General features: G+C 41.9%; 1 protein-coding gene across 1 annotated transcript in view; it reads right to left on the bottom strand.

Annotated features, from left to right (window-relative positions):
* adamtsl5 (ADAMTS like 5) overlaps positions 1–26,646 on the bottom strand; it is a 63,241-nt gene that overhangs the window by 22,242 nt on the left and 14,353 nt on the right. The window contains exons 2-8 of the mRNA XM_074665618.1: positions 21,943–22,018; positions 15,888–16,057; positions 13,543–13,603; positions 12,925–13,030; positions 10,993–11,120; positions 8,272–8,395; positions 1,575–1,661 (exon numbers count right to left, since the gene is read on the bottom strand). Of these exons, the coding sequence (XP_074521719.1) occupies positions 1,575–1,661; positions 8,272–8,395; positions 10,993–11,120; positions 12,925–13,030; positions 13,543–13,603; positions 15,888–16,057; positions 21,943–22,014 (748 nt within the window). The 5' untranslated portion in view covers positions 22,015–22,018. The remainder of the gene's footprint in view (positions 1–1,574; positions 1,662–8,271; positions 8,396–10,992; positions 11,121–12,924; positions 13,031–13,542; positions 13,604–15,887; positions 16,058–21,942; positions 22,019–26,646) is intronic.

Genomic DNA, 26,646 nt, shown 5'->3' with positions numbered 1-26,646 from the left:
TGGCCGTTTATAATTAGTGCAGTTAGCAGTCTGGTGCTCTAAGACATGTCTGTAATGTGTAACGTTAGTAAATCCAGGTTATGTCCTGCCAGTCATCTACTGAGCAGAGCTAACGTAACCTCACTCTACATTTTATTGATAGACTCTCAAGTTTGAACAGACCACTGCAGAATAACTGCTGACTGTGGGTTGGAGTCAACATTAGCAAAAACAGTTTAGCTCCTGTGTTATAGAGTGATACACATTTTAGCTCATGCTCTGTCTATCCTCTGTTTATCTTTCTTCTGCTCTTCTGTCCTTTTTCTGTCTGACAGATAGGCACCAGTGTCCACCATCACTACAAAATTAATCACAGATTTTTTTTTTTTTAGCAGAGAAAAACACAGATCTCTGTGTTTTTTCTCTTTACACTACTAAACATAGTCAGCCGGCGAGGTCTTTTCATAGAGACCTAGACGTGTGTGAATCAATCCGGTCCTGGGCGACAAGAACTGGAAGCTAGGAAGTAGCAATTTAAAATGAGATTATCAGCGCCAATATTGCAAGTTAAAGGTTATTTCAAAGTGTGAATTACGACTGGGCATTTATCTAGAAGGGAAACTTTTTCAAGATCACCTAGAAACTCCTCACAGCCCCCTTATCATTTCAGATGGTTTCAAAATATCCACTTTGTATTTTTATGTACTTTGTTATATATTTGTTGTGGCTCAGATAATGGGTCATAAAAAAGTTAAAAATAGAAGTGGATGTTTATGTTATTTTTTTTCTCAAAATAAAAAAACACCTTCAGTGACCCCATGTTGGCTGTTCTTTACAGAGGTAGTAGCCCACATCATGATATGTTGTCTCATTTAGAGCACTGGTAATCCGGAATTGGTAATATTAAAAACTGTGTATCTGGATCAGAGTGATCCAATCCAATGTTGCTTTGAAAAACCAGCATAAAACTGAGACGAAATACCTGATCCTGGATAGCACGAGATGGGATTTTTCCTTCTTATGCAGAGTTTGCACATCAACTGATTTTTTTGGTCATGCACCAGAGCTGTATGTTACACACCATCTGAGGTCTTTCTGAAACCAGAATCAGCATTGGACTAAATCTTAAACTTAAACACCCTCCCTTCTTATCAGCGGGTCACGCTGAGGTAAAGGCAGGAATATTCCAGCTGGCTATATAAGGCAGCCGTCTCTCCTCAGAGCGGGATTTTCCATGACATAAGATGGAAACAGGGAGTACCTTCACCTGCCTCGCCTCAGCGGCTTTATGAGCTTCGCTTTCAAAACCACAGCGTGCCCCATTTCAGGGTCCGGTTTTATTTTCATCTCAGAAACAAGGATGAGAATAGATGCCCTTGGTTATTTAGCCCCCTGCAGTGGCTCCAGATGGGACCGCGGAGGCCTCTCCTGTCTCCAGGGAGAGGAGGTGATAGCAAATCTAGGAAATGAGCTCAAAATGTGCGATTCGCTCGGCTGCTGTGGAGCCAGTGATGTGAAAAGAGTCTCCTGCAGAAAGCTGAAGCTGATACAGAGAGCAGACCAGATGTTTGAGTGTGTGTCAGACTTTAACTTACCCAGATAGCTCCGGCTGTTATCCGTGACTCGGATGTGGGTGGCTCCAGCCGGTATCATGGCCACTTCGTTGTAGCCGAACGGTCCAGCTGGCAAAAACAGACTCAGTTAGAGGCTTGTTTTGAATCTTAGTTTCCTCTTTTTTACTGCTTCACGGGATTAAAAGAATCAATTTCACAACCTGGAACACACACAGAGCATCGAATAAAGTTTTACAGGAAAAGGAAATCAGCCGGGGGAGAGAAAAACCTTGGTCCAGTTTTTCTTTTTAATATGAATCTAAATCAAGATGAGAACAGAGTCGCCGTAAAAGTGAGGTCCAACCTGCAGAGGGATGCTTCCTCTCAGGGTTTGTTTACAGTGGAGGACTTTAATGTGACCTGAGGAGAAGCTGTGTATACAGTGCTTAACTTATCAACCTTGATGTTAAAGAGTTTCTCCTCCACTGTGAGCCAAATTCTGCACATCAGGAGGAACCACACAGGCTGTAACAAACAGCTGTTTCATGTCCTCTGTAGCTCAAAAGCAGAGATCACTGAACTCAGGATCAGGACTTCCAGGTGGCATGGAGAGATGGTTCATTATTTAGAGTTGCAGATTTTATCCAGAATGATGTTTAAATGTTTTCAAAAATGGTAGATGAAACGTAAATATAATCAAACAAGTAAAAATGGCATCCATTTTTTTGTTTCAAGCTTGAACTGAAAGGACAACTGGACCTGGTAGAAGTCTTAAAGATCTTTGAAATTCTTCAGTCATGGACAGGCTAGAGTAGTCATTCTCAAAGTCTGTGTCCTGGCCCCAAAGGTGGGTCACCAGAGATTTTTTTATGGGTCACCAAATCAGTTTCCAAAATGTTTGAAAAGGAAAATGTATGTTTTCATTGTGAAGGGTCATCGCCATGATGTTTAATGTAACTGGAAATATGTAACTGTTTTTCAAAAGTCTGAAGCCGTGAGCTGGAGCTACTCAAACAACCAAAGCCAAACCACCGTATGTTTCCTACTGTTTCACAGCACTCAGAGGAAAATGCCGTCACCGTGTCACCATCACACGTATGAAGAGCTGACCCATTGATTACTTTGACTGCTAGTTTCCAAAAGAAAGATCTGAAGTCAGATTCAAAACCCCTTTGAGTATGAAAGTCAAAAGTCACTGTTGGATCTTGGACGGGCACCAGCTGCAGAAACGGGCTGTTACAGCTTGTTACAGCTGTGCAGAGACGTCACGCTGAAAAAGAGGCATGGACGGATGCTGTTACCTTTGTTCTGGATGAACATCCGATTTTAATATCTTGTCCTTAATATCACATGACTGGGATAAAATTCAGAAAAGCAAGCAGGCTAACCCGTCACAGTAAAAATGCTATTATTTTCAGAGTGTAAGCCTTACACAGCTGAAATGCATTTGTCGAATATGTTAGACCTGTTAGGTGGTACACAAGATGTAAGATGATGCAGAAACATGATTAAATAACCATTTTTTTTATCTTTACACAGTTATCCTGTCAATTGGTTACAGATTGGACATATTTTGGATTGGGTTGTCTTGGCTTGCTCCCCTAAAAATGTGGCTCACCTGAAAAAAAGTCTGGGAAACACTGGGCTAGAGGATGAAGCCAGAAAATATACCATGGTGGCTTAAATTATTAGAACACCTGACAAGTTTGAAAGTACTGACATGAAACGTGCAGATGGTTGTTTAGAAAAACTTCTTCTAAACCTCATGTACCTCATGTCAGGTCTTAAGATATATTATGATGTGAATGTCTTAAGACAAAGGGAATATGTCCTAAGATGTCTTAAGACACTCACTGTCCTCAGGACACAAAAATCTGTCTGGGTACCAGTGGCGGCTGCTGGTCAGTCAAGGAGGGGAAACTCATTTTTTCCGGCCTACATCATAAATTTGTTTATTTATTTAAACGTAAATTCTACCCTCTGTTCCTTTTTGTAGGACTTAAGCCGCTTTAAACAGGAGAAGCTCCTCTCTACACCTGCAGGCTGTAAGTGCGAGTGACAGGAGGAGAAGCTCCACAGATGTAGCTGTAGCTGCTTATTGGTGAAAAGAGAGAGAATCTTTAAACACAACGCTTGTCGTTTTTAAAAAACTGTAAACTCGCTTGGGATCGATAAAGCCTCCGGATCAGTCCAGAACAACTGAGTGTACAACTGAGAAGATGCTCTGGTGGAGGGCTATGCTTCAAGATCACTGACTGGCTCATTTCACTGTCAATCAAAAAGGGATGCGGCCTCAGACAGATCATCCAATCATCATACAGAAGCCCAGCATCCAGGCCAGCCCACTGCTTCATAGACCCCCAGAGACACTGAGCGTCCGATGGGCGGGACAAAGCCCAGCGTTTATCCAATGACCGTCCAGTTTCCACAGTGGAACAACCCACTCTACGCTTCCCCGCTGAAGTCAGAAGACGCTCAGCGACCGACTGTGTTAAAGTGCTGAGACGCTGCGAGGATGAATGAGAAGGAGGTGGAGCCAGTTACCTGTGATAGGAGCTGATTCAGAACAAAAGATGAAGGAATTCTAGCACAGATTTTGTCAATGAAATGTACACACAGCAGAACATATCACCACTTTTTTGTGGGACATTTTAGGGCAAGCTGAGCTTCCCTTGCAGTCTTAGAGGAATTGCCACTGCTGTATCCACCCCATGTCATGTCTTAAGACACAAGTGGCGTCTTCAAATTTGTGTCTCAAGACGTCTCACTGTACAAAAATGTCTTGAGATGTCTTGATTTCAGTTTATAAGACATCTTAAGACATCTTGAGACACTTTGATGGGCTGGGTATGAAAGAAGTCCTTCCCTTTTCATCTTTGAACTTTAATATTCAGTTTGTCCACCTTCTGCAGCGTTGTGCGTGATATTACAAGGGCCTGTACCAGAAGCTGCGTGGCCTGTTCTGTCAGGTAGGGTCTGATCCTCCTGATGGTATAGAGGGCATATCGACAAGACCGTGAAATTGAGGCCACATGAACCTCAAAGGTCAGCTGCTTTAATCTTTTGATATTTTATTATCTTATTTCAAAACATATATAAAATGCAAGATCAAAGATAACAAAGCTGTTATGTGTTGGAGCATGATCTCTGAATCTTCTGCTCTGCTTAAATGAAGCAGAGATACTGTCGAGTTACAGAGCAGAAAGCTGCAGTTTGATATGCACTGATGATAGACTGAAGGCAGAGATTCCTCTGACTGCACAGCATCTGTTTGGATCTTGATCTGACTCCAGTGATGAGCTCAGACACTCTGTAATACCCATGATTCATGCTGTTACATAAAGATGTAAAGAGAGGTAGAAAATGATGAACAGACGGCGTTTATCTGAAGTTTGGAGCCCTCGGAGCACTTTCTACCTCGTGCCAACGCTCACTCACACATTGATGGCAGAAGCTGCTGTGCAAGGAGCCAACCTGCTCATCAGGATCTAATCTTTACTCTCATTCACACTCGGAGACGGTGGAGTCTTCTGGAGTTATTTGGCTGCAGGATGCAACCAGCCGCCCCTCAGATGTGAATCAAACGACCATAAACAGACGGCTGCTTGCCTTCAGTGTGTCCTCTGCACTTTCTGTGGAGGGTTAATCTTTAAAGAGCTCCATAAATCATCTGCAGCCACCAGTAGCTGTTATTTAATCCATAATCTGGATCATTAATCAGATGATAGCTCTTTGGATACACAGGCAGATTTTGTCACCAGGTCGATTTCCTGTCGTTATTAAACCATCTCTTTAACGTCAGTAATCATTAACTATGATTAACACTTTGCAGGATCTGTTTACGAGCAGATAAAGAGATAATTTATGAATGAGCTGAAACGAGCATTCATTACAGAGTGATAATTCACCCCGAGACAGAAGAAAACGAGGCCGCGACAGCTCCGTGGTCCTCCTGCTGTTCAGGAGTGAAAAGTTTCTGCAGTCTAACATCCATTTATTACCGTCCACCAAAGATCGTGCTGCTCCCGTTGTCCCTGTTTACCCTCCTCACAGAGAAACTATGCACAAACTTCATCTGCTTCATTAGCCGCACAGAGACAAAGCGCTGTGACCGAGGAAATGTCAAAGTCGCAGCCGCCAGTTCAAGGCCAGCAGCATCTGACCTCATGAGGAGAGAGTTCGTGGCTTCTCCTCGCGCTGGGAAACGCAGCTGCAGGAGGAAAGAAAACCTCCCAAGGCTGCCGGCTCGCCCAAACAAAGCAGACATTATCAGCCTGTTTGCTCCTCGCTCCGTCTGAGCTTTAATGGCTGACACTTGGCGCTGCCAGAGCACAGAGCGCCGAGGGTGCAACGGAGGAGGGAGAGCAGAGCCAAGTCACACACACACAGGGGAGGTGGGTACTTTGGTGTGTGGGTCCATGATGTGAACACTTTCACTGTTTGAGCTAAATCGTCCTGTTTCATGAGAGATCCAAAGATCCAAACACAACTTTAAGACTCACACTGCTAAAAAACTGAAATCTTATCAAGTGTTTCTGTCTCATTTTAAGTAAGAATTGTCTTATACTCGATATGGTCAGTCGAGAAAAATGTCTTGCTTCAAGTTATCTAAAGACAAAAATAAGGTATGAATTAGAGATAGACCAATATGGATTTTTCCAGGCCGATACCGATACGATACCTATTATTTGTATTTAAGAAGGCCGATAACCAATATTTGAAGCCGATATTAATTTTGAATAATACAAACTCCAATACTTAACTTCATTCAAATACCTTTAAGCCAGTGGCGGCTGCTGGTCAGTCAAGGAGGAGAAGCTCATTTTTTTCCGGCCTACATAATAAATTTATTTATTCAAACGTAAATTCTACTCTCCGTTCCTTTTCAAGAAAACAATCTGTGACCCTGTCGTACCAACCAGGTGTTTTTTCCAGGGATTTTACCAGTGTTCTCTCGATGGCCAGCAGAGCTAGACTGCTTAAACGACCTTGGCCCACTGAGTTGTGGGAGTAAAACTTGAGTCGCTTTAAACAGGAAAATCTCTTCTCTACAGAAAATGCTCCGGTGGAGGATTATACTTCAAGTTCGCTGACTGGCTCATTTCACTGTCAATCAAAAAGGGATTCGGCCTCAGACAGATCATCCAATCATCATGCAGAAGCACAGTGTCCAGACCAGCCTACTGCCTCATAGATCCCCAGAGATGCTGAGCGTCCGTGGGCGGGACAAAGCCCAGCGTTTATCCAATGATCGTCCAGTTTCCACAGTGGAACAACCCACTCTACACTTCCCCGCTGAAGTCAGAAGACGCTCAGCGTCCGGCTGTGTTAAAGCGCTGAGATGCTGCGGGGATGAATGAGAAGGAGGTGGAGCCAGTTACCTGTGATAGGTAGCTGATTCTGGACAAAAGATGAAGGAATTCTAGCGCATATTTTGTCAATAAAATGTACACACAGCACTACTTTTTTCTTTTTGGGGACATTTTAGGGGAAGCTGAGCTTCCCTTGCAGTCTTAGAGGAATCGCCACAGCTTTAAGCATAAGTTTATCAAACAGCTCCCAGGCCTAGCAGTATGATTTATAAAGTTAAATGAAAACTTAAAAAAATAAATAGCTAAAGTTTTCTACAGTAAATAAAGTTTTCCAAAATTTAAATCTAACTGGGATAACTTTGATAACTACACTGCTGATTGGCTCTTTCCAAAGTCATGGCTTTGCTTGTAACCAATCAGATGGTGTGGGTGGGACAGTGCTGGGGACTGAGTAGTGACTGCAGACAGCGGAGGAGCGGCTGCATCAGAGCCGCAACATCACAGTTTTTAATTTGTTTCTTATTGGCTGTCGGACTAAAAAATGGCAGATGCTGATATGCCTCAAATGCCTAATATCAGCCCTGATAATTGGCCTGGCCCATAATCAGTCCATCCCTAGTCTGAATTTTTTATAACAAGTGAAAAAAATTCAATGGAACAAGGAAAATTTGTTGAAAATTTGCTCAAAACCGAAATTATGTCTTAACACAAGTAACTTTTCTCTTGTTTCATCGGCAGCTTGTTTTACTTGTTCCAAGCAAATCAGACCTCATTTTTGTCTGACTTGAAATAAAACATTTTTTCAGGACTGGTCAGTTGAATGTGGCTCGAACCGAGTTGAATTTGAGACAGAAACACTTGATAAGATTCAAGTTTTTCCAGTGCATCTACCCATGTTTTTTAAATGTGTTTACAGCCACACCACCTTCAAATTCCTCTGGAGCATTTCTTTCCTCCGTAGCGTGCAGAAATCAAAGAACAGCATGCAGATCAGGACCTCCTCCCGTCATGTTTGCTGTGAGCAGTCAGAGCGTGCGTTAGCCCCTGACCTGCAGGTACTAATAGAAGCGGGAAATGTTTTTGTGGCACGGAGCCAGAGTGTCATTTGGCGCCTGGAGAACTCTGCGTTCTTCCTCCTGAAATCCTAACGACTGTAATTTCGGAGGACCTGTTGTTAGCTGAATTTGTTCCTGGACGGCAGCCAGCGAGGATTGTTTGGTAAAACTGTAACCATGGCCGACAATCAGAGAACAATGAGCTCTTCACTGAGCTGGACTGACTAATAACACACACACAGGTTTATTCTGATCGCGGTTGAAACTGAAGCGATTGATTCCTCGAGGAGATAATATGATGAGTGTGTCTCTGTCTGTGTGTGTGTGTGTGTGTGTGTGTGTGTGTGTGTGTGTGTGTGGGCGTAATCCTACCTGCCTCCAGCCCCTGGCTCTGGTACACACTCTTGTGGTGCATACATGTGGAGTTTTGTCCTCCACACACCATGCAGGCGTCCTCCTGCTGCTTGGAGCCCAGGATGGAGTCACAGCCGGGCCTCTGTATGACAAACAAACAAATATACACATTACACGATTGTTATGTTGATTTTATTGATTTATTTATTAATGCCTCTTCATCTATTCTATCTATGTACAGAACTTTGTTTCTGCTGTGGATGTTTTTAAAGTGCTTTACAAATGAAGCTGAGCTGAGTGTAGTGTAAGCAAGATAAATGGATAATCATAAGAGAAATCAGAGCAACCTTTTTTAATAAAGGGTTTTTTAAAAATAATTGACGTCAGTAAAGTTATGATGATGATGAGATCTAAAAGAAAGAAATACAGTAAAAAAAAAAAATCAAAGCTTTAGCAAAGTTTTTTGAGCCTTCAACCAGATTTGAAATCCTAAAGCAGGTGTGCTTTTTTTTTATTTTCCTAGATCACCATTGTAACTGAATACCCACATCCAAACTGCTCGTTGCACAAATCTGACAATGGAACAAGAGAAAAGTTACTTGTATCAAGAAATTATTCTGGTATCAAGCAAATCTTCTGGAAATTTTTTCTTGTTCCATTGGCAGATTTTTTTAATTTGTTACAAGGAATTCAGACCTCATTTTTGTCTTTGAACAACTTGAAACAAGACATTTTTCTGGACTGATAAGTTGAATGTGGCTCATATTGAGTACAATAAGACATTTTTTTTACTGCAAATAAGAAAAAACACTTGATAAGATTTCAGATTTTTGCTGTGCACATTAGCGCCATAGCAGCACGACATAGTGTGCTTTGCTAATGACTCCAACAAAATGAAAAATGCAACACAGTAAACAAAGAGCAACGATGAAGACATCCAGCAATTTGTCTTCTTTGTGATTTTCATGTGGCTCTTTGTTAGGAAGTGCAATGAAGCTTTGTTTCAGAGAAGGAAATACAGCAGCCGCTGTCTCACTGGAAGTGACAATTATTTCGACCAATCAACGGTCTGCAGTGTTGTGGCTCAACCTTCTGGGGTCGGATTGGTTTAGTTGACACCCCAACGGGGGGGTCCTAAAAAATGGGATGTTTCCTCTCAGTTATTTGGGGATCTGTCCTTGGATTAGTTAAGGGAAATGCCGCAACATGCGTGCCGTACCGAGACAAACCGAACTGAACCGCTTGGTGGAAACAGGGCTAAAGACCAGCTGACACTGAGGATGCCATTTCACTAAAACCTTTGAACCTATTGGTTTTGTGAAGGTTATAAATAAAGACAGCACAGCCAATAAGCCTGAGCTAAGAGTAATTTCATCTCTACCTGCATGATATATTTCTTCTCTGACCAGAGCTTTTAATGTTTTTTTCTGGTATGTCAGCCAGACTTACACTGTAGCGCACTCTTCTTTATGCTAAGAGAGACAGAGTGCTCTCTGCAGTGATCGAACATTCACACATTTTCTGACAGTGTCCCAGCAACCTCTGACCTTCCACTTGTTTTGTCTCCTCAAACCTTCTGCTGTAACTCAACTCAGTCCCCTCCGCTTCTCCACGTCATGTTCTCTTCCTCACAAACATTTACTTTAGGGAAATAAAACCAGCTCAGAGCCCAAAGAGTCTGAGAAGCTGTCTTTGTAAACGTTCAAATGCCAAAGCAAAGAGCACAGAGACGGAGCGGGATGCTTTATGGTGCGGCTGCTTTCTCCTCTCCAGCCCTCGTCTCTCGCTCTGCAGAGCAAACCAATCAAGTGGGAGGGTCCCTGCAAGAGAGCAGCAATCTAGGGACCCTGTAATCATCCCCCTAAGCCCCTTAAAAACACAAAAACACTTCGAGCATGTGTGTGTGCGCAACAGGAAATGAATCCTCGGTGACAGAGACGCAGAGTGTACGAGGGCCTCCACTGAGAGAGTGACCACGGCTCTGCAGAACGCCACAAACACTCAAAAATAATGAGAATCATCAGAGATAAAGCAGCTCCTGCAAAACACCACAAAACACTCCAACATACCCACACACACGCAACACACACACATGCACACTGATGCACTTTCAGGCTGATCTGAGTTTGTGACCTGCAGCTCTCCGCACCAGCTGCACGCTGCATCTGCTTCCTGTTTCAGGCCCGGTGCTCCTCTGACCTCAGTCTGAGTCCATAAATCCACTTATTTACACCACACGTTAGCATGCACACACACACACACACACACACACATACACATAAATATAGACACATGTAAACACAGACACACATTAATCCCTTTGTTAGTGGTGTAAAAATAACCCTGTCTGTAAGCAAACACTCATGTAGCAGATGAGTCTGAGAGAGCTGCACATGCATGTCATTAATCCACATGTTCTGCAGGAGCCGAGGGACTCAAGTTCATTTCCAACCCTCCACATGTGTGTGAGGACGAGGAGGGTGAGGATGAGGAGAGAGCAGGACTGTGGACTGTTTGCTTAGCAGAGCTGTAACGCTTACTGAAGAGAAAGAGGAACTACAACCTACTCTTTGAATCCATCAGAGAAGAAGAATTTAGACCTATGCGTTTCTGAAAGTTCAAGACATTTAACAGTTTACAAGAAACAAGCTCCAGAAACTTCCGGGTAGAGGCACTGAATCAGGACTGTGTGTGTTTAGGACTTGTGTTCCCAGCACGTAGAGCAGCTTTCCCACTCACCAGGCAGCGTCCGTTGACACACACGGCTCCGGGCTCCTTGTCGCAGGCTGTGCCGTCCAGCACTCTGCCAAAGTTGTAGTAGAAGTTGTGACCCAGGGCCAGGCAGCTCAGTTCACACGGGTTAGAGCCTGGCAGGAAAGAGCTTCAGTCAGTGGCTCATTAGTTTATTATTGTAGGGATTAAAAAGATAGAGAGGAAAGAAGGGGCTGAAAACAGAGATGGGATAAAGGTGAGCAGAAATTAAAGACCCTGTGGTTGGATAAAGACTCTATTTCCCATGAGCACTATCACTCACAGTCATAATGACTTGAGTCTTACCTCTGATGCACTTTCTTTGTTTTTTTTTGTTTTGTTTTTTTATTCTTAGTCTACAGGGTATATATATATTTTTTTTACCAAACTACTGGTAAATATTTATATATTTTATAGTTTAAAGCTGCTATGAGTAAGATCTGTTTTAACTGGACTGCCTTGCCACCCTCTGGCCTGGAGTCTCTGCACACTGTTGTAAATTACTTTAAGTGAAGCGTGCGTTTTGGAATTGAATGGAAACAAATTTTCTTTGTTCAAGACAACGTTTTGCTGGATTTAACGTTCCAAGGTAAGGTATTTATCATTACAGTTTTGTAGCGATACGTTTTGAAACGTGACATCAAGCAAACGTAGTAGCCAGCTATACCTAGCGCTATCGGCAGCCCAGTGCTCTGACGTATCTGTAGGCTAACGTGACAACAAGTAACAACTGTCAGTTTATAAGAAGTTAAGTAGCTGTCTATGTTAAGCGCTACTGACAACCTGGTGATATCATAAATGTCTGTAATGTGTAACGTTAGTAAATCCTGGTTATGTCCTGCCAGTCATCTACCAATCAGAGCTAACGTAGCCTCACTCTTCATTTTATTGTTAGACTCTCAAGTTTGAACAGACCACTGCAGAATAACTGCTGACTGTGGGTTAGAGTCAACATTAGCACAAACAGATTAACCCATGTTTTAGTCTTTAGCTTTTGTTTTAGTCTTTAGTTAGCATTTTAGCCTGTAGCTCTTGTTTAAGCCTTTAGCTTGTGTTTTGCCTGTAGCATAAGTTTTAGCCCTAAGATTGTGTTTTAGTTTTATGTTAATGTTTTAGCCTTTGGCCCTTGTTTAATCCTTTGGCTTGCGTTTTAGTTTTTAGTTCATGTTTTAGTCCTTAGTTCATGTTTTTGCCTTTGGCTCTCGGTTTAGCCCTTAACCCTTGTTTTAGCCTTTAGCTTGTGTTTTAGCCATTATCCTGTGTTTAGCCTTTAGCTTGTGCTCTATCACTCTCCTGTTTATCTTTCTTCTGCTCTTCTGTTCTTTTTCTGTCTGACAGTTAGGCTCCAGTGACCACCATCACTACAAAATCAATCACAGAATTCGTTTCCAGAGAGAAAAACTCAGATCTCTCTTCTCACTTCTAAACTTTGCCAGCCCACGTGATGTTGTCTTACAGACCTAGACGTGCTGTAAATCAATCCAGTCCTGCTCGAAAGTGTGGATAACAATCAAGCATATATCTAGAAGGTAGACTTTTTCAAGATCACATGGAAACTCCTCACAGCCCTTTTAACTAAAAAAGTTAACCTCAGTAATCGCGTATACTCAATTCTAGCCTTTTACCCTGAACATTACCGATCCTAACCCACAGCAGACTCTGCAGGTTATTATTTAACACTGGTGTCAGATTGATATCGGTCAATACCCAAAGCTCAGGTGTCAGTATTGTTATTGTGACCAGGAAAGTTGGATTGGTGCGTCCTTACTTTCTAACGCTCCTTTTTTGTTCAAGACAACATTTCCCAGAATGCAGAGAGACAAGGTAATGTACTTATTTGTAGTTATATAGAACTACTGTTTGAACAACAAATATACAGTAACAAACAAAGCCGTGTAAGTTTCTGTTGAAAGGGCTGACCTCCATGAAAAGTTGTCCATCTGAAGGAAGTTCCAGCCACCAACGGACGGTCATTGAAGGCAGCACACTGCATCTCTCTGAAGTCCTCTGAGTTTGGAGGACACCCCTGCAAACACACAACACACACACATTCTGTGTTGGAGGTCAAATTAAAGAAAGGCTTTTTTATATATACACTCATTTTCTTTGAGGTTTCCTAAACTGAAGTTTCTGCTTTCCACCCAAAGAAAAACGTGTTTACTTAAGCCGGGTAAGCAGTTCATGTGAATTAATTTAAAGCTTTAATCACTTCATACAGACTGTGTCATGCTCCTTCCATCAATCATGCTCCAACATGCTGCAACACATCTGCCTGTCCAAACACACACACGGCTGCCCGGCATGTCTGACACACGCCTCCTGACCTTACAGCACGTTTCTCAAACACAGCAGGTCTGACTTCTGTCTGATGAATCTCTCAGCTCAGTGGAAAGCGGTGCACTGAGGACACGGGTTAATGTGTCGGTGAAATTCCGGATCACGCCCTGTTTCACCTGCCCTGAACACACCTTTTGTGACCAAGTTCAAGAGCAAACATGAGCCGTTGTTGCACAGTATTTGTAAAGCTGATGAAATGACCTTAGTGTTGCAGATCTTGTACTGTCTGGGGTCTCCTGCACATGGTCCTCCCACCGGGTTCCTGAGTCACAGAAAGAGATTTATGGAGATGAATCAGCAGCAAAGACACAGAGAGATTTGATCAGTTACAGGAAACAGTGATGACTGTGCACCAGGTGTGTTCTGGTTTGCACAAGTAGGACTGAAAAGTGAGACTTAGTGAGTATCTGTTTGGAAAAGAAGCGAATGTGTTTTTCAACCACAGAAACTTTCCCTGTCAATCAACGGGCTCGTTCTTTAACTCATTGGCTGCCGGCCATTCTCAGAGCATTCTGAACAACCTCCCCTTCATTTCTGTCTTCTTGTTTTTTAATCAAAATAAAAGAGAAAAAGCACTTTTATAGATCACGCTTGTCTTGGAAGCTCCACCCTGTGATCTTTTCTGAGGGTTGCGCCACTCTTTGTCTCCAAACTTCTGCCACATATTCTCTGTTTGAGTACGAGCCGTCTAAAGTTTTCCACCTTGCAGTGTCTTGCCTTGTTTCTGTCATCTTGCATCTTCTTCTTATATCCAAAGAGAGCTCCGCTGCCACCTGCAGTGATTTATAAGCCTAAAATCGATCGACAAGCTCCACCAGACCCCGCCTCCCCGTCAAATAAAACATAATCTCTGCCGTCGTCACGTCTCAACCAACAGAGCAGTCTGGTTTTTTACTGGTCGAAGCTGTTTCAGGTTTTTTTTAACACCTTCAACTGGCAACAGCTCTGCCAGTTGCCCTTGTTGTTTTCTTACTGCCCTCTACTGAGCTGATGCTGTACTGCAGTTACTTTTTTTTTTTGCCATACGAGCCAAACGTTTCTGGACTTTTTGATCAATGAACATCCATAGTTTGCTGCTAAAACCCTCTGTTACACAATGTCTTTGGGATTGAAATGAATAGAAAACAAATTTGCTATTTCTTAATCTGAAGTTTTAGTTTGTACGTTGGCTGAATATGCTTTCTGACTTTAATTCAGTCACATTGTTGGCATTACACTTACTTATTGTTAATATGTTAACTTATTTAGTCTGCTACAATTTATCCCACTTCCTTTTATTTTACTGCAGCGGTTCCCAAACTTTTCAGGCCATCCACCCACTTTTACCTCCCAACTTAGCTGAAGCTCCCCAATGCCCTAAACAAAAAAAAAAAAGAAAAGGCGTAGTCTTTAAAGCCACATTTACGGTATCAAGTTTAATAAAATAGGCTACTGTTAACTAAGGATGGGTAGCTTTCACATATGAAACGATACGGCATCAATGCCCAGTACCTGGCAATCGGTACCGGTACTCAACAGTACCAAGTTTCTGCACTTTTTTGTGTTTATGTGGTAAAAAATATCAATTTGTTTAATAATGAAATATAAAAAATGATCAATTTGACATATTTATTCTTCAATAAATAAACTTGCAATACTGTGTTCATTTCTAGCATGGAAAATTTCCTACTCTTTCACTCCCTCACAGTCACAAGGATACATTTAGGTACCTATACATGGTACCTTTCGGTTTTATGTGAATCGGTACCCGGTACTTTTGACAGAATTCGGTCGGTACCTATAAAAGTCCCTTATTCGGTACCTATCCCTACTGTTAACACAGAACAAAATGTACAATTATGGGCTTAATGATCTCTCGTATTAGAAACAATGGGGAAAATAACAGTAAGTAACAATATAATATTATTATATTATTATTATAATTATATTTATATAAAATATAATTTTATTATTTATGTATTTATTTATTGATACAAAATCCATAAATAACTGTGCTCAGCTGCCATTACACTTAGGCACCTTGCACACTACACTTTGGGAATCCCTGTTTTACTGTGTTATTGTTAATGTTAGTTAGCTCAAGTGTTTCATACTTTTGTGTACTGTACTTCACTGAACTGCTCTTACTTTCACTGCAACAAAATAAATTCCCCCCCTGGAGATCAATAAAGTTTTATCTTATATTATCTTACATGATTCAAAGATGAGGTTTTAAAACTTTAACTCAAGGCTTCTGTTTCTGTCAAGCTGTGATTTTTGACTGTTTTACTCAACATGTGATTATATTCTGCATCATAAACTTGATCACATACTTACAAAGACATGAAAGTAGAGATTGATACCATAAACTCAGTGGGAGAAGAACTACTTCAGGGGAAAAAAACATCAAACCTGAGCCTCACTTTTCATTTACTACAAAACAACCAGTAGAAATTTGTTGGAAACAGTTCTGATACACTTGCGATGCTGTTTTTACTTTTGAACCCTGTCATTTAGTGCATTTATCAGTCTTAGGATTATCTGCAGACATGGTTGCGTATATCTACCTGGTGATGCAGGTGCGTGTCCTCACAGAGGCTCCGCCCCCACAGCTACGTGAGCACACAGACCAGCCGCTCCATGAGGCCCACTCGTTCCTGAAGTGAAGCTGCCGTCGGGCTCGAGCCGAGCGACCTGATGAGGACTCAGAAGAGGATCCCCACGCTGAAATCCAGGACTATAACATGAAAAGGAAAAAGAGGAAAAATTACAACAAGGAAACAAACTTTTACCACCAAAAAAATGTATAAATCTTAACACTTCTTCTGAGTGTTTTCATCATTATTCTGTCAGGAGACCAAAGTAATTTATTTTCGATTCTGTCCTGCGAAGCTGTAAAACTTCTTTCTCGTTTTAATTTCCATCCTGACATCAAACACTCAGATCAGCTCTCTGCTCTGCATCACTCTGCAGAGCCGGCCTGCGTGTTCAAAGCTGTCAGGTAGCAACTGGTAACTGTCAGCAGCTCACAACCCCTGCATGCATGCGTGTGTGTGTGCAAACCTGTGTGTGTGTGCAGTGTTGGCAGAATGACGGGATATCATTTGTGAAAGGAAAAAAAAGTGTGTTGAGGAGGAGTTCACTGTGACGCCTAACAACACACACATTATTTATAGCCGGGAACGCAACAGGCGGGTGAATCCGTCCGGGGTGGAGGTTTAAAAAAAAACCCTGTGAGCCTGCTGGATCAGGATCATCAGAGACAGACAATAAAAGTGATTAGAGAAATCTCGATGTGCTCCTCAAACACATTCCTCAGGTTTTTTTCTTTTTTCCCTTGGAGGGGACTGAAACTGGCAGCGTTCCCAAACGGTTTCTCACACAGCAGCTGGCTTACACACTTTTAACTCTTTACACACATGTTAAAAAAGCTTTAACCTTGTCTCATTAGATGTAAATTAATGCAACTTCTGATTTATCTGTAGCTTAGACACACTGTAAAATAGGAGAGTAGGCTGTTAGCTGGATGCTTCATGTCATGTTTTGAGTTTGATTTAAGTGAGAGATCAAACGGCTCAAACAGATTTTCCAGTTTGATGTTTTTGTTGTTTTTCAAGCCAGTGGGATCAGAAATCCATCTGTCCGTCCCTCTTTTTCTGTCGATCTGGTCTCTAGGGCAGCAGTCCCAAGCAAGTTAAGCAAGACATCCTTTACCCCAGCATCCCAAGCAATGCTTTCTGGCTCCTCCTGCAGAATCTTGAGGCGTTCATGGTCCAGAAGGGATACAATAAAACATGGCCGTAATCTCCATAAAGTCACTCGTCTGTTCCTGATACCATGAAATGAAGCCAATCCGGGCATGGCCACATTTGATATAAAGTTGGCTTTGAGCTTACTTTCTAACAGCTACAGGACGCCTGTCAGTCACATGAGCTGGGCTGCATCTTGGACAATCAAATGATCCTAATATCTTCTAAACCACTGATCTACAATCTTTGAATGTTATGTCACAGAAATGTGTATTTTACAGAAAACTTAATGAGAATTGTTTAATCAAAACAAAGTTTCATTCGAATAAAGTCGTTTTTTTACAGAAGTTTTGATATTGATATAACAATCTCCGTCTTTCCTGTCACACGGCTCTTAGCTGGGAGAGCAGTGTTTTGTTGTTGTAATGTTTGCAGGTACAGGAAAAAACTACAAAACAAACCAATATTTAATTTTCAGTCACTCCATTTATGAATTTTAGAATGGAAAAGGTGACCCCAACTTACATGGGAAATCCAAGAATTCAAAGTTTTGGTATTAAATGTGGTATTAAATGTGAACTCAGCTGTTAGCAGCCTGTAGCATGTCAATGCTAACTGGTGTAAGGCCTGATGTCTTCCCACAAGGTGGGGAGAAGGAGGTGAGGACGACGTGCTGGTTCTCAGGTGTGAGCTAAGAAGTGACAACCTGTCCTTCCATCCATCGTTATTGGGTACGTAAGATCTATCTCCAATAATATGGACGAGCTAGCCGTGCTAACCCAGCAACACAGGGAAAACCAGAAAGCAGAGTAGCATCATGCTATTCGCAGACATGGCTAACAGAGCTAACACCAGACACTAACGCCGCATCGGAGGAGCTTCACCTGCTGTGAGCAGACAGGATCCAGGAGACAGAGACTGAACAGACTGCTGAAGAAGCTCAGTCCTGGACCCTGTGGAGGTGGAGGCTGGCTGAACTGGACAATGATGGACAAGCTGTCAGCATCTATTTTCTTATGGACCTTTTTACACTTTCTATACACTTTCTTACTTTTGGTATTTGATTGCTGCTGTGACTTCAATTTTGTTGTACTTGTTACAATGACAATAAAGTTCTATTCTATTCTATTCTATTCTATTCTATTCTATTCTATTCTATTCTATTCTAAACAAGAATCAAAAAAGTGGAAATTATGGTAAAATGTTTGAAAAAAAGGAAAACCCTCATCAGTCTTGTACTGTAAAATACTGTTCGATTTCCTTTTTTTGAAAATATAACTGTCATCCAAATGTAAAAATCTAAATCATTGATCGTTTTCAGGCGGTCACAAGTCTTCTAAGCGTGAATGAGTCCTGACATTCTGGTCGTCTTCCTGCAGCTACATCAAGCAGATTTCAGCCTTTCTTTGACTGAAGTTTTATGACTCATTGAGCAGGACTGGTCAGCAACACACACAAACGCAGAAACACACACATGCACACACTCACTCAGCTGAGAGCGACCGTGTTTTGACTCTCCATCATTTTTCCTGGCGGGGTCACCTGAGGTTGCCCTCATTAGTGTTACCGCTGCTCCAAATTAGCGTTGATAACAGTTGGAGATGTGGTGGGCCGACAATCTAGATTAATGAAAGTGACTTCTGACCTCTACCGCGCACCCTCCTCCCCCCACCTGAAAAAAAGTCTCTAAAACTCTAGTCTGACACAAAAGGTGACGGGGAGGAATGGCAGCTATTGTCCAACACTGTGTTTAACACATTCCTGAAGCGTGTTATCATCTCATGTCATTACAAGACAAATGTTCAGAGGTGAAGTGCACACAGAGTCAGACAGTCCCCACACCATATGATGACCTGTAAACATGTCTACAGAATGTAACTAAGAAAAGTTGTGGGGCCAGAAAAAATCAGTCACTGAGTGTGCTCAAACATCCTTGTTCCTTCATCACAGACTGATGAATCAAAGCTCACCTGTCTCTCAGGTGTCTCTCGATCCAAGATGATCACTGGTCAGCTTTCTGCAGTGTCACATGCTGCGTATACATCAGCAAACTCTGCTCCTGACCAAGGAACATGTTCTCCATTAGGGGGCGATATGAGCAAAATAAGACAGGGTTTTTTAATGGCAGGATCATGATTGGGATTTTATCAGGATTAGGGATGGGTACCCAAGAGGGATAGGCGAGTAGTACCAGTATCAGTATCGGGCCGATACCAGCCTTTATTTAAGGTATCAGTACTCGATACCAGCAGCCGATACTCAAGGCAAAATAATCTTACGTTGAGGAAGTCCTCCTCGCCAGTAGCTGCTGCGGTTTAACACCACGGCAAATATGGGTCAGGTCAACCCAAAACTCAAACTCTGACAGTTTTCAGTTTCATTTTACACTTTTGTTAATTCATTAAAAACAAATCAAAACTCAGAGAGAGTTGTTTGTGTTTTATTTTGGACTTGATGTCAGAGTGACTGTGTTGTCTTTTATCAAAATGATCTGTCACTGTGAATTTAAATTTTATGAATCAAAAGTACTAATGGTATCTGTACTTTGTATCAGTGAGTACTTGGGAGGAAGTACTCATACTGATATCAGTCTGTAAAAAGGTGATATCCAACTAACCTTGCAGAGCAGATGGACCTGCCTGATTCAGTTTCTAAAATCCTGCAGATCCATCTTGCCAGGCTCCATTGATCAACAAATTTACTCGGCTAAATTCTTAATGACCCAATCAGGGAAGAGAGGTGGGAAGTGACGAGCAGACGTGATGTCAGGAGACTTTCGTTAAGTTAACTTTACAAAAATGGCAGCAGTCGTCTAACGCCGTTATCACAGCTGTTTCTTGTGTTCCTGTAGTTGTTCGTCTATTGTTTCTCAGAAGGGGCGCACATAAGCTACGTTATACTGTGGCTTGATGTGGATTGGTCTGTGGTGAGTGTGTTAATCAGAACGGCCGTCCAATCACCAGCTGCTGATTTTTTTGAAGGTCCCGCCTTTGAAAACAAATCCAAAGAGCTGCTACCCAGATGGACTAGTGAAATATTTCCGTGACAGATATTTTAAACTGTCCGTCTGGCATGTCAGGTTTGTATCCAACGTCCCTAGCACTGATTCGGTAGTTTTATGGGTACTGACCAAATTCTGTTTTCAGTACTGATTCACGTAAAATCAAACTGTGCCATGTTTAGGAATCTAAACGCATCCTTGTGACTGTGAGGCAGTGGCAGAGTAGGCAATTTTCCATACTAGACATGAACACAGCATTACAAGTTTATCTATTGAAAAATAAATATGTTGAATTGAAAAACTTTAAGATTTTATTATTAAAAAAAATGGATACTTTTTTACCACATAAACACACAAAAATACCAAACTGGTACCGTCGAGTACCGACTGCCGATGGCAATACCGATTGCCAGGTACCACGCAATGGTAGCATAGGGTTTCAATTGTGAAAGGTACCCATCCCTAATCAGGGTTGGTTTTCATATTCAGACTATTTTGACCTGCAAATAACAGTATGGACCCAAATAAATCTTATCTTGCCTTATCTTATCTTCTGAACTGTTTCATACTCTATTTTGCCATTTTATAACTTTAATCTGGTCTTTTGTCCTCTGATGTGTTTTTTGAACCGTCACATTTTCACATCCTGATAAATCCAGTCATTTAAAGATGTCAGCTGTAAGAGTTGTTGAGTTTCTGCAGAATGTTCAGAGCTTTAGCTTAAGACAAGCAGCCTGTGCATGGTCCAGATGTGTTTTTGTGTGAGGTTACTAGATATACTTTGGTTTCGTTTGAGCACTTCATAAAAAATGTATACATACACATAATTTTGAACATGTAAGCACAGAGAAAATAAAGTTATGGCTAAAGTAGAAACTTAGAAAAGTTGATAGTCACCCCACAAGGTAGCCAGAGGATTCGTTGACTTTTTTAACACTGCAAAACATGTGAAAGTTTCTTTAAACAACCAGCACTCTGTCTTGTATTTCATTGATCCAATTAGATCATTTGTCTTGTTTTTATTGTTGTTGACCAGATGTGGACGTCAGATTCTGTCAGTGCAGCTGTGTCGATGACTCAGAGCAGGAAATCTCTCAAACAGCTTGTGATCAGTGACATGTCCTCTGTCTAAACGCCTGACCCGCTGCTCTTCTGTCTATCAGACAATGGAAAACTGATCTGAGAGCGTTGACCCTCGGCTACATTCCTGTGTTTGATGTGAAGGGTTGGCCTATCTCTGTCTGTGTCTGCTGATCCAGCCGCGCCTCGAGGGGCACCGCGAGGGACGTCTGCCTGACAACGAGACAAACTGTGATGAAAGATGGACGCTGCCGCCGCAGGAGAAGAGGTGGTGCAAAATCCAATCAGACCTCTGAGATCTGCAGACCTGCTCCTGGTCAAAGAGCTGGGATTGCTTTATTTGTTTCCTTCTACTAAATGAGCTGGATTTTCCTCTCTGTGCAGAGCTTTTTCTCTGAACCAATTAGCCTAATCACAGCGTTCAACGCTGTCAAACGAAAGAGAAATAAGACTCAAAGGCAGAGGGAAGTGGGGAGCTGTGGGAAATGGCCTTGGGCCCTGAAAGGCTCCTGTGTGTGAATTCAGCAGGGTGCACTCAGTAAAACTCTGACATCCATCTATTATCTCTGTATATTTGAACAACACAGAGCAGGACTTGACATCAGGGCTGCACGATGAATCAAAGGTTAGAGCTGAATCTGAAAACACATTAGCATTAGCATCCCTTTCAGCAGCAGTAAAGGATTTTTCCTGACGTCATTTGAAGGAGCTGTGTTTGACAATCAATCCATCATCGTCATTATAAAAAGCAGCGCTGACACAGAACAGGGTCTACCAGGGTCCTGGACTTACACTCTGAGGGGACGACAGGCAGACAGGAGCGACCAGCAGCAGGACAAAGGTCAGGGCCGGGCAGAGACTCATCTTCCTGCAGACACACACACAGAAACACACAGAAACAAACAGTCAGTGTGTTGTTTTACACGATCCACTCAGACAGAATCATGTGACAGAGGATTTAAGTCCACAGCCGAGGTGTCGGAGACGAGGAAGACAAGACAAGAGAGGAAACAGCAGAGGTCTTTAGGTCCTTAATAATATCCACAAATAAGCTGCCGGGCTGCTGTGAACCCCCGTGGTGAGGAGACAAGGTCAGGAATGCCCCCCCATCCAGTGAGTATCATTAATTCCCTCCCAGCGCTCGACCTAACGGTGTCTTATTAACTCTCACACAGCCAGAAAGGGCGAACTGAGCCCCAACTCTCCGTCACTTACCCCGGCCTGACCTTCGACCTCTGTTACATAAAAGGAAGCAGGAAAAGCAGAATCACCTGCTGTGCTTACACCAGATCTCTCGTTTCACTCAAGAGCTTCTCTCGCATTAAATCTGTGTAATTTCTGGATCATTTTTCAGAAAAGTAGGCCCCGATCATTTCCAGAATATACTTTAAACTCAGTCACCAAAAAGGCAGACACTTTCAGCGTCAGGTATACTGAATTTTCTGGACTATAAATTGCTTCTAAGAGTCACATTTGTTTGGAATGATTTGGTGCGTTACATTTCCAGAGGGAACTATTTATATTTAACTTTAATAGATAACTGTTTGTATATTAGGAGGTTAGATATTTTCATTCAGCTCTTCAAATCTGTGACCACAGTTAAGTTTCGGTTTCTCTTCTCTGTGCTCCTCTCACTCACTTTGCTCATGTCACTCCTCCCCTTTAGTCAAAAGCAGTGTGAGCTAATTTCAATTAACTGTCCTCACTTTTTAAACAGTTACAGCAGTTTTGAACCAATTCCTGAGAAACTGTCTACGACCAAGAGCAAAAAAGACAAGAGTGAACTTTTTTTTTCTCTAAATCACGTCATCAGGCGCTAAACACCAGAAGATGTCTGGTTGTCCAAGCCGGAGATGCAGAGCCTCTGTTGGCAGGCATTCACTGCAAAAACTGAAATCTTATCAAGTGTTTTTGTCTTATTTTCTGTAGAAAATTCCTTCTTAGACTCAATATGAGCCAAATTCACATGACCAATCCAGAAAAATGTCTTGTTTAAAGTTATCAGGACAAAAAATGAGGTCTAAATTACTCGTAACCATTAAAAAAATCTGCCAATGGAACAAGAGAAAAGTTACTTGTATTAAGACATTGTTCTAGTCTCAAGGAAATTTTCAAGCAATTTTTTCTTGTTCCATTGGCAGATTTTTTTACTGGTTACAAGCGATTCAAACATCATTTTTGTACTCTGATAACTTGAAACAAGAAATTTTTCTGGATTGATAAGTTGAAAGTGGCTCATATCAAGTATAATAAGACAATTTTTACTTAAAAAAAGACAAAAGCACTCGATAAGATTTCAGCTTTTTGCAGTGTTGTTGTTGGGGCTGTGGGGATATTTCTTCATCAATATCCTTAATGTATAAATTTACTGATCTTTTTCCATAAAAGTATCCAATAACACAGCAGCTCATTTCTTTGACAGTAGGTCACAGGACCAGCCAAACTATGAAAATAACTGTGAGTTATCGTGAAGAAAAACGCAGTACTCTGGCTGAATGAAATACAGTGTTTGATTTGGTGAGACTGTTGGTTTCTGTGGTGATGTCTCAGCATCAAACATCAGGGGGTGTCAAAGTCAGATGAGGCAGGATGCAATAATCTTTTTAAGTCCTGATACCTATATTCTCTATTCCTTAATATGTGGATGAGACTGTGAGTCTCATTTTGGCAACTTCAATCTTCTCTAACTTAATAAACCAACTTTCCACAACCAATACGATGGATCAGCTGAAACTGCAATACCGGATCTTACTTCAGTCCCATTTCCACCAAGCGGTCTGGTATGGATCAGTACAGCTTGGTACGGCTCACATCAGATCAATAAAGCCTTATCCTTTGTACATGTCCGAAAGGACATGTACAAAGGATAGCACGACACAGTGTACGGACTGCAGTGTTTCTGGTTCCACCTTCTGGCGTCTCATCGGTATGTCAGGAGGGCACCAAAAAGTGGAACGGTACAGGTCGGTAACTTGGGAACCTATCCCTGTTTTAGTCAAAGGAAATGCCACAAAATATGTGATGTATTGAGATGAACCCAACAGAACTACTTGGTGGAAATGGGGCTTTTCTGAGTTTGTATTGGACCCAATACCAGGACCAGACAAGCAGCAACTTGTAGTCTAAAAATATAAGACAATGTGTCCGCTTGAGGCTGGCTCTGGAAGTACAGGAAATTACATATACATCAAACCAAGAAAAAGCTGTTTGCAAAGTAGAAATCAAAATATTTACAGTCTGGTACAAAAAAATGTCTCCCGTCTGAATTGTTAATATTTCATCTAACTCAGCAGTTCAGAAAATATTAAGAATGCAAGTTCACCCAGATCAGTGCATCTTTAGTCATCACCACTTGCTCACACTGAGGGTGTCAGACTTTTACTTGCTTGGCTCGTATCTGCACACGCTTTGCCTCTTAATAACCAAGCTAGCAAGCAAAAGTCCATGTGATAAAGAATTAACCTTTAGCATTCACACTTGCAACCCACCTGGACAATATCAGGAAGCTTTCAGCAGTAAATATAAAACAGATTTGTCTCTATTTTTCTGCTCCAGTGCTGCAGATTTGTTCAATATTTCATCTTTAATTTTTACTACTTTTTCCTTTCATGGTCAATGGGGGCTGGAGCCTTTTCCAGCAGACATTGGGTTCATGGCGCCCTGGATTGGTCGCCAGCCTATCATAGGGCTCACACTTAAAGAGAGACAACCATTCATGCACACACTCGTGTTTTTAGACTCCGGGAGGAAGGAGAACCCATGCATGCTCAGGGAAAACATGCAAACTTGGGGATTTGAACCAGGAACCTGCAGAGGCCAACAGATCCTGGTATGGACATTTCTCATTTGCAAGTTAATATTCAATGTCTCCATCTGACATGATCTACTGAGAAATTTGATGTTCAGATTCATGAATAAATTGATTAACGTAGGGATTACAAATAAAACTCATTAAACTTATGATGAAAGTTGGTGAAAACCATCAAACAGCAGATGTACCCACTCAGTCGGGCTCTCTGAGGTGTTTCCAGCTTATGTTTGCTTTACAAGCTTCCTCATCTCCTTCTTTACCTGGAGGCGAGGGAAACCGTTCAACATAAATTCAACGTCTCTAACTCTGATTCATCAAAGCTCAAGTGCTTCTTCTGAGAAGTGCCTGTGATTCCTGGAAAGCCCCTCTCTTTGATGCTTCCTGGCACCTCTCTGCAGACAGCAGCGCTGTGTCATGGCTTTAAGAGTCTGTTCGTGATGGGACGTGTCGCTCTCGTTGAGGAAATACATCGACGTGTTCTCTTTGGAGAGGAACGGCAACTTAATCTTCTCTATTTCATGTTCCCCTGACCTTCTCTCCCACGTCTCACTTCAGCGCGGGGATCATTTATCTCTCTCTGTCTGCTCGGTCTCTTTTATCTATCCTGCAGTCGTAAACACCGAGCTGCTCTGATGCTTTTTGGAGTTGGTTTTTGGCTGCGTCCCAGGTCAGTAGTTGCCCTGTCCAATTAGACGATACATATCTCTGCCTCACACTTGGCTGAGCAGCCCTTCCCTTCCGCGACCTCAGCTCCCGTCCCGGCCTTACATGGGGGAATTCATATCAGCGGAACAGGGAAGGTCAGTCTGACCGGCACAGACATCAGGCCCTTAAATCGAGATTGAGGAAGAGGGCTTCTCATTTTCTCACAGACTCTAATTCACGTCTGACATGTCAGGGGGAAAACTCAAGGTTAGCTGATAACTCCATCTTTCTCTGTAAATCAAACACTTCCAAATAAATGACCTTACCAAAGGCTGCACTGCTTTACATTTTTTTCCTGCAACCATCGACCAAACTGACTTACCCCCCATCAAGCAGAGGGAGCTCTAAGTCAGTCTGCAGGATGTGAACAAAAGTAGCAATGAACAATTATCTATATATCATCACTTGCTGCGTTTATCTGACTGCATTAGAAAAAACTCTATCCCAAACTCCCATCCCAAAGTAAAATGCAGACCTGCTATCTGGACAGCATTGACTTGTAAAATAAAACTTTACCACCAACTGTCATGCCGCTTGACAAACTTAAACAGCTGCACCATGGAGGGAGGTTACACATTTAGTGAATCATCAAAACAGCCCTCCTAAATCTGCAGGGAATCCTCCATAAATGAGAAAAAGAAAGAAAAGAAAGCAATAAGGAGGAGTGGCTGAGGAGCGGCTTCAACAACAGACTCCTCCAGCAGATGATACAGCAACCTGAGCACTATCTGCCTTTAAACTACCAGGCTGTTTCACTCCAGAGCACCACACATCCAGACAGTCATGCCATCGATTTTAAAAGTCTGAAAGGACTTCATAAGTTTTATTCCTTGGCTTTTAACCCAGCTTTAGACTGGTAAAAGTTTTTAGTAATCATTTTATATCTGAAGAACAATAAAATAATTATTTTTAGGGCTCACATCATTTTTTTATTTGTTTGTTTATTTATACATTTATTTATGTCTGTGTTGTTTTATCAA

Source organism: Halichoeres trimaculatus, unplaced genomic scaffold (genome assembly GCF_033239565.1).
Source record: "Halichoeres trimaculatus isolate MK-OKI-2021-1 unplaced genomic scaffold, fHalTri1.1 fHalTri1_scaffold_3, whole genome shotgun sequence".
NCBI classification, from domain to species: domain Eukaryota; kingdom Metazoa; phylum Chordata; class Actinopteri; order Labriformes; family Labridae; genus Halichoeres; species Halichoeres trimaculatus.
The sequence above is the reverse complement of the archived record's forward strand: the minus strand, read 5'-3'. Positions and strand labels throughout refer to the sequence as shown.